This window comes from Lipotes vexillifer, unplaced genomic scaffold (genome assembly GCF_000442215.2).
Source record: "Lipotes vexillifer unplaced genomic scaffold, Lipotes_vexillifer_v1.1 scaffold1701, whole genome shotgun sequence".
In the NCBI taxonomy this organism is placed as follows: domain Eukaryota; kingdom Metazoa; phylum Chordata; class Mammalia; order Artiodactyla; family Lipotidae; genus Lipotes; species Lipotes vexillifer.
Window position 1 is genome coordinate 465864 of NW_006794217.1, and position 8286 is coordinate 474149.

Consider the following 8286-nt stretch of genomic DNA (forward strand, 5'->3'; position numbering starts at 1 on the left):
TTCCTGTATATTACACACGTCCTGTTAGCCTTCAGGTTTCTTGCCAGAAAACATTTGAGACACTCGTCAGCATTTAAAGATAGTTTTAGAGGATTTCATCTGTTCTGTGGAATGCTTTTTCTTTCTAAACTGCTGCAGAACAGCAAATATTTTGCTATGATATCTAAAGGCATTCATGCCTGCCTTACACCATTTAGGCCTAGATTTAAATTTTTTCTTTAAATAACAAGTTGAATCAATATTTTGGGAACTCTGGCAGTACTTTCTGCTTTGGTTGTAGTTGGGTTTAGACGTAACGCTTCGTGTCTCAGACCGAGTTTGAGCTCTGTCGCCAGAGGACCAGGTAGGGGTGAGTTGATTGTTCTTCACGGGATGAGCCAAAGATGTAAGTAGGCTCTAAGGTCTGTAACGTCGAGCTTTCGGCCTGGCAGCTTAGCCAGTCAGGTCTGTGTGATGGGGAGCTTTCGTAGCGCTCAGGATTTGTCGTGGTGCTTTTGCTTTGCTTGGGGACTTTTATATAAAGCATCTACCCCGGTGTCTAGTCAGCAAAACTGATCTTCCCAAAGATAAACATGGTGTTCCTTGTTTTGAGCCAGTTCTGCAGTTGCTGCTGTACCAGGAACGTGATTGTTGATTAGCTTTGAAGAGGCCAGTCTCTGTGCGCAGAGTGTGCTTTGTGGTGACGTGGGGACAGATGCAGGCTGTCCAGCAGCCCGGCCTTGACCTGGGTTCGCATTCTCCCTCTGCTCTGTGACCTGTGATCCAGGACAACTTGTTGAATCTCTTCTCTGAGCCTTGGCTTCCTCTTTGATCTTTTAGGGGTTCTTACACCTCTTCAGAACTCCTAAGAAGTAAGTGGTCTCCTGTGGGCCTCTTTGGGGGATGCGGTGGACTCAGGCACGGTAGCAGTTGTGGCCGTCCGGGGGCCCAGCTGAATAGGCCTGGAGTCGTCCCTGTCTCTGCTGGGTACCGTCCACGTTCAGACCTGCGCTTGCAGCCCTCGTTTAGAGCTCTGCACGGGGGCCCTGAGAAGTCAGCTTCGCTCTTTTGATGTCTTTCTATAAATAAGTGCCTTTAAGTGTTTATATAAAATGTAAAACTTGATGGGTTTTGACATATGTACACACCCAAGAAATTATCACCAATCGAGGCACTGAAAATACCCATCATCCCCAAAAGCTTTCTCATCTGCCTTTACAGTGAATTTTTCACCACTTGCCCCCAGGTACCCACTGATTTCTCTGTCATGGTAGATGGGTTTGCATTTTCTGGAATTTTATGTAAGTAGAATTGTATAGTATGTCCTCTTTTTATTTGGCTTTTTGAATTCCCTCAGCATGATCATTTCAAGATTCACCTTTATGTGTATCATTAGTTAATTTCTATTGTTGAGTGGTATTCTGTTGTATGGGTGGACTACAGTTTGCCCATTCACCTGCTGGATAAGTTCACCAATCTATGCTATTTTAATTCACTTACACTGTGTCCCCCAGCAGTTTGAGGAGGGGAGGAGGAACTGGGCAGCCCGGGACGTTGGACTTACGGGGGCGGGGGGCGCCGCCGCCCGGGGCAGGAGCCAGTGGTTCTGAGAGAGGCTGAGCTCCGTCTCCTCGAAGGTGCGGGTGCCCAGGGCGCTCCCTTGTCTCTTCAGCCTTCTCTCTGCAGGGACGGGAGAGGGTCCGTTTTCCAGGCCTGGTGGGTTGTTGGTACTTTGGCGACTGCTCTGTAGGGTGGCCCGTGGCCTGGAGGGGCCTCTGCACCCGCCAGGATTTTTAACTGTGAAAGGGGCCTCGCTGCCCAGGGGCCTTCCTGAGATGAGTGTCGATTGTGGATGTTTTCTGTCTTAAATCAAATGAAGAAATTTTTTGTAAGAGGAACTTCAAACCTGTGTACTCAACCACCTGGGGGTAGGATGGAGCGCCCGGGAGGGGGCGTGGGGTGGACACTGCGTCTGCGTCGTTAGTGTTAACGCTTGTGTCTATGCTCTGCTTTAAAAAAAAAAAAAGTGCAAAATGAACGATTGCACAGACGCAGCGCGGGGGGGTGGGGGGCTGCGGTGGGGGAGGGGCGGTGGTGCTCTGAGCCCCCAGGCCTCGGTGGCACCCCGTCCCCTCCGGCTCGGGCATCGGGGAGCCACATCCGCCCTTCCCAGGGCTCTGCGGTGCCCAGAGAGCACGTCCGGCTTTCAGGGTGCCTGTCACTGCTGCGGGGTTTCCAGCGTTCCTGGACCCGCGGCGGGCAGCTCCAGGCCCCCTCCTGCGGGGCAGGGCTGTGCGGCTTTGGTCACTGGGGGAGCCGCCCCAGGAATCCAGCCTGTCTGCCTCTCGGGGCTCCGCTCCCTCCCCAACTTTCTAGGCATTCATCTCTTGCTGTGCCTGGGGAAGAGAGTCCGGAGCCCTGTCGTGTCCCCAGAGCCGAGCCGGGCTGTGTGACTGCCCCCTAGGAGGTGTGCCCGCCGTCCGGACGTCTGTGCCGATGGCGGCGCGAGGGCTCATTTTTCCAGAAGCCCCCGTTCCGTGCCCACGCCCCCAGGTGCCCCGGTCTGCCCCTCGGGGTGCGGGATTCTCCTCCTGGTCCAGCCCAGGGGGCTGACCGGGACGAGGCTGCTGCTCCCGAGCCTGGTGCACAAAAGTCCTTTTCTGTGGTTGGTCCCGGCCTGAGCCTCGGGCCGCGAGCCAGAGGGCAGCGGGGCTCCTCCCGCTCCGTCTACGTCTCCAGCGCGCGCCTGCGGGCCTCGTCTCTGACTCCGCTTGTCTGGGCCGGGACGCAGGTCTGACCGGCTGGGCGGGTTTCCTTCCTGATCGTCCCTGAGAGGAACGTGCAGCCGTGGGCTCGGTGTCCTGCACTCAGCTCGGGCCTGGCCCTGCCCCCCTGAACGTCTGTCTCACTTGTCGTGGACGGAGCATTCTTTCTGTCCCGTGTGTGCCGAGTTGCCTGTCAGGCTCTCATCCGTCTGCAGTTCGGGAAGCGGGCTTTTCCCAGCTTCCGTCCCTGGTGAGAAACGTTCCAGGTGGAAAGTGGTCGGGGTGGAGGGGGCAGCAGAGGGGGCGGCCCGGCAGGCCCTTGGCCCCAACACTTGGCCCTTGCCCGGTTCTCGCTGCCCCTCACCACAGCCAGGCCTGTGCTTGAAGCTGGAAGTGGCGCCCGGCCCCTCGCTGGTCCCTCTGCTGAGACCCCTGCCCAGCTGCAGGGAGGCTCTGCTTCTGGCCTGTTTGGGCGGAGAGAGTGCCTGGCACACTGTCATCAGACGGCGCTGCTGCTGCTGCGGGGCGCCTCGTGGGTGGGAGGGCTGGGCCGTGGGGGCCCAGCGCCGAGCCTGGACAGACGGGGGTCGGGGGCAGCTCCGGGAGGTGGCCTCGGGACCCGAAGCCCAGCTCTGCTCCGTTCTCAGCGGAGGAGTATGTGGGGCGGGTGCTCGCTTCCTACTCGGATGCCGAAGCTTTGGGATCTCATCTCCAAAACCAGCCCTGTGAGTCTGGTGGCCGTGCTTCGGCGGCCTGTGAGATCCCGGACCTGGCCGGCCCTGCCCTTCTCTCCGTGCAGGTACATGGCCCAGAGCAAGCACGCCGAGGCCCGCGAGCTCATGTGCTCAGGAGCCCTGCTGTTCTTCAGCCACGGCCAGGTGAGCCGTCTGCCCGGGGCCAGGGTTGGCATGGGGTGTCCAGGGAGAGGCCTGGTGGGCAGCCTGGGCTGAGCACCCCTGTGTCCCAGCACCAGTGTGGGGCCTGAGGGCTAGTGGCCTTGGTGCTGAGAACCGCCTCTTAGGTGCAGTCGGTCGCTGGTTTCTAACTGGAAACCAGAGCCACTGCCCAGCCTCACCGTCTTCTGAAAACGGGCCAGAGCCTCGCGTCCCACTGACAGTTCCTTTTTATGTTTTATAGCAAAACAGTGCAGCTGATTTGTCCATGCTGGTCCTGGAGTCGCTGGAGAAGGCGGAGGTCGAGGTGGTCGAGGAGCTGCTGGGTGAGATGGAGTGGACACGCGTGCCGTTGCCACATCACCACGCCGTTCCCCCCGCCCCCACCCCCCCAGACGCACCCAGCCTCCCTGGCGCGTGGTGGGTGCCACGTGGTCTGGAGCCCCTGCCCCGTTGGGCGAGCCCTTCTGCGAGCTGCCCGGCCGCAGAGGCGCGTGCGGATCCCCACTGGGGCGGCCCCCTTCCCTTCTGCTCCCGGACACAGGCTCAGCTGTGGGGAGGTGTCACGGTGAGGACGGTTGGGGTGGCCCCAGGACCCCCCCGGTGTGCCTGCTGCTTCTCCGCTTTCTTTCAACTTGAAACAGTTGTTTTTAATTAATTTCTGTGAGACGCACAACACAGAGCAGCAGCAGCCGCGGCTTCCTCTGGGTCAGGCTTGTGTGGGTGTTGTTTGCAGAAAGTCTGGCCAAGCTGTTCAGCCTGATGGATCCCAACTCCCCGGAGCGAGTGGCATTTGTGTCTCGAGCCCTGAAGTGGTCCAGTGGGGGGTCCGGGAAGCTGGGCCACCCCCGGCTCCACCAGCTGCTGGCCCGCACCCTGTGGAAAGGTAGGCCGTGGGTGGGCGGGGGCCCCTGCGGGAAGGTGGGCCAGGGAACAGGCGGCCCTTCTGATGTTCTCGGGGCGGCTGCTGGGGCGGCTGCGTCCGTTCGGATCAATTACAATCATCTGCGCTGCTGGCGGGGGTTGGGGGGGAGGTGGCCCTCGGAGTCCCAAGCCGCCGCTGCTCGGCTGAGTGTGAGCACCTGCTGCGCTCGGGTGGGCGGGGCGTTCCCTTTTATGGAGCTTCCGGTCCCCTGCCGGCCACCAGCTCCCCCGCGCTGGGGCCTCCTTCCAGGACGAATTTCCCTGGTCCTTCCCCCGCCGGTGTTCTGCCAGCACTTCTCTTGTCTTCTAAGTGAGCATTTGCGGGGGCTGTTCAGTCCACAAGAGGGGGTCACGTCCCAGGCTCAGGCAGAGGAAGGCGAGCGGCCTGAGTCGCTCTTGGGCGGGTGTGAGGGGGCTGTGCCACCTGGGGCCTCGCGTGGCGGCCGTGTGCGCAGCTCATCCACGTGGTGGTCGAGGGGTCTGGGCCCCACCAGCCAGGTCGGCTCTGTGCCTCGTCCTCACAGGCCGTCATCTGGGTGGGGTCAGGCGGAGGGACGGTGACCTTGGGCAGGTGTCTTGGGATCGCGCGAGCGGGCCCGACCTCGTCTGTCTGAGGCTGTGGGAATTTGGAAGGGCTAGATGCTCTGTCGTCTAGACCTCTGGACGCTCGTGCTGGGGCTCTGTCGACGGGTCCGTTCAGCCAACGGCCGCCCTCCACACTGCCTCGTTGGCCGAGCGGGCCACCTGCTCAGGAACGGATGGCGAGTGAGGCCAGCGGGCCCCCGCGCCTGTGGGAGGCCGTGCTGAGGGGCGTCTGCAGGGCCCCGGCGGTGGGCGGCCTCCAGGCAGGCGTGTGGTGTGGCCCGGGGCCCGCCATGCTGTGCAGGGCGCCGTGGGAGACCTGCCTGCTCTCGGTGTCCCCGCTCCGCTGGGGTCTCGCGCAGGCACCTCTCCGGGGCTTGAGGGCGCCTAGTGACCTGCCGGATTTCTCTTCTTACGTGGAGGCTCTAAAACCAAAAGGTGGCTCTTGGGGTTGGAGGGAGAGGAGATCAACAAAACACAGCCACACAGAGCAGGCTCTTCTCTGAAGTCACCCTGCAGTGCTGGGAGCTGACGCTGGGGGGCAGTGGTGATCGGGGGGGGTGCCCAGGTGGGAGGTGGGAGAAGGCCCAGCCTGGGAGGCGTGCCCTCTGTCCGGAAGGAGAGGGAGCCAGTGCGGCGTGTGCCCTGGAGCTGGGTCTCTGCCTTAGCACCGCTAACCCCGGGCGTCCTTCCCGTGCTGCAGGGTGCCGAGCGGCATCCCTGGGCTCCACAGCTAGGTGCCAGAAGCACCCCCAGCTGTGACGGCTGACGCCGGCTCCAGACCTTTCCCTGCGTCTGGAGTAGGGCTCGAGTTGCTCTGGGTGAGAGCTGTGGCGTGGAGGGTGGATCCAAGGGGGAGGAGCGGGTGTGTGTGTCCAGGTGAAACTGGAGAGGTTGGGAGTTTGGTCGCTTTTTAAGAAAACAGACCATTAGAACCCACTTAGAGCTCAGTAGCCGGTTTAGAGTCAAAGGCTCAGAACAGCGGAGCATCAGAGGAAGCACCGTCCCTGGAGAGCTGGCGTCCAGCCCCGTCCTGGTCCCTCGTCAGAACGGCAGACTCGGGGCCAAGAGGGCCGCTGGGCTCCGTCGTGCACACGCCACGCTGGCGGGATGCGGGTTCTGCCCCAGGGCTTGATGCCGCCTTCCTGCCCAGCTCCCAGGTGACCCCGACTCGAGTGGAGACAGTCTGGCCTCTGCTGGGGACACAGCCCAGGTGGAAGTCAGCGCAGCGATGACGTAGGACCGCCATCCTCCCTGCCTGCGCGGCAGCGGGGAGGAGGGGGCACTCACAGCTGCCTCCTTGCCCGCCTCCGCAGAACAGAACTACTGCGAGTCCCGGTACCACTTCCTGCACTCCAGCGACGGGGAGGGCTGTGCCAACATGCTGGTGGAGTACTCCACGGCCCGCGGCTTCCGCAGCGAAGTGGACATGTTCGTGGCCCAGGCTGTCCTCCAGTAGGTACCCGCTTGCTGTCCGGCCCTCGCGTCTGTGGCCTCCTGGGGCCCAGGGCTGGCCTCTGGTTGAGCGTCGCATGAGGACAGGCCTGAAGTCACTCAGTGTCCCACACGCAGCTCACGTCCCCCAGTGTGACCCCTGCTGCTGACCTCCGGGCACCCTCAGCTCCCCTAGGCCGACTTGTAACGTTTCCATTGGCAGTAGAAATACTTTCTGTGCTTTAGATTAGCGTTTTGTTGCCATTGATTTTCTGTTTTCCCCATTATCTATCACGTTTGGGGGCGGTGGTTAGTGTTGTGTAACTATTTTCTTTTAGGACACGTACATTTACCAAACTTTCAGCCTCCTGGGATGTGACATGCGCGTGCATCACAGCCTTTGTTCAAAGGCCGTTTGCCTTCCCAGGTGTTTTGTGCGTCCAGACACGGTGATGGGGGAGTTGCCCGCCCACTCGGCACCTCAGCTCCACGTCTCTGCCCCTCTGTCCCCGCCTCTTTGGTTTTCTCTCTACAATTTATTTTGAAAATACTGAAACACAGCAGAGTCGCTAGCGGCGTGAGCGTCCTGTTGGGCTCACACAGCCGAGAGCACACGTTGGATGACCTGGGGCCTGACCTCCCTTCCCACTGGACCATGTGTTTGTCCCACCACGTGTCTGTCGATGAGATTACTCCCTCCCAGGAAAGCACTCAGATCTGGTGGCTGGGCCTTGGGATGGGGTGTGTCCCATGAGTTGGGGTGGACGGGGAGCTTCCGGGCTCCGACATGTCACCACTTGTTGCTGAATCTGCGACTTTGAAAACGAAACCTGTTTAAAATCCAGAACTTGCTGGCCCTGGCTTTGGCGTGTGGTGCCAATGTTTCCCTCTGGCGTGAGCCCTTTCTCGTCCATCCGTCTCTGTCGAGGGCATGCACCACGGTAAAGTCCGGCCGTGGACACGCCCTCCACGGGGCGGAAAGAGGAGCCGGGGCAGCCTCTGGGCCACCGTGCTCTCGCGGGCAGGGGCAGAGAGGTGTGGGACAGGTTCAGGGAGCCCTGCCGTCTCCTGGATCTGCTGACCTTGAACACGTCACCTTCTCAAGTTAGTTCTCCCCGGCCGTAAACCTTGGGACTCCCTGCGGTGGCTGGTCCACGTGAGGGGCCTGGCTGGTGCCCTCGGTGTGTTGCACGGGGGCACATGGGGCCCTCTGGGAAGGCTCTTGTAGAAACCTGTTTCTTCCTCCGGTCAGGTGTGCCCCACTCACTGGGATGTTATTTCCAGGTTTCTCTGTTTAAAAAACAAAAGCAGCGCATCAGTGGTGTTCACGACGTACACACGGAAACATCCGTCCATCGAGAGCGGCCCTCCCTTCGTGCAGCCTCTGCTCAACTTCATCTGGTTTCTGCTGCTGGCCGTCGATGGGTGAGCGTGCGTGTGGGTGTGTAGAGGCCTGTGGGTGAGGCGTGTGCACGTGCTTGTGTGGAGGGGCGCACACGTGTGCGTGGAAGCACGCAGAGATGGGTGGGTGAGCACGCGCTGTGGGGGTGGAGTCGTGCGGTTTCTGTCCACGTCCTTGGTCTCATGTGGGCATCGGCTGTGCTGCGCTCTGTCCTGTTCCAGGGGGAAGCTGACGGTGTTCACGGTGCTGTGTGAGCAGTACCAGCCATCCCTCCGGCGGGACCCCATGTACAACGAGGTGAGGGGCG

General features: G+C 60.8%; 1 protein-coding gene across 1 annotated transcript in view; it reads left to right on the forward strand.

Moving 5' to 3' along the window:
* Positions 1-8286, forward strand: part of GET4 (guided entry of tail-anchored proteins factor 4) — a 15365-nt gene that overhangs the window by 1271 nt on the left and 5808 nt on the right. Inside the window, exons 2-7 of the mRNA XM_007467069.1 lie at positions 3544-3622; positions 3882-3963; positions 4374-4523; positions 6460-6598; positions 7862-8002; positions 8201-8276. Coding sequence (XP_007467131.1) covers positions 3544-3622; positions 3882-3963; positions 4374-4523; positions 6460-6598; positions 7862-8002; positions 8201-8276 — 667 coding nt within the window. The remainder of the gene's footprint in view (positions 1-3543; positions 3623-3881; positions 3964-4373; positions 4524-6459; positions 6599-7861; positions 8003-8200; positions 8277-8286) is intronic.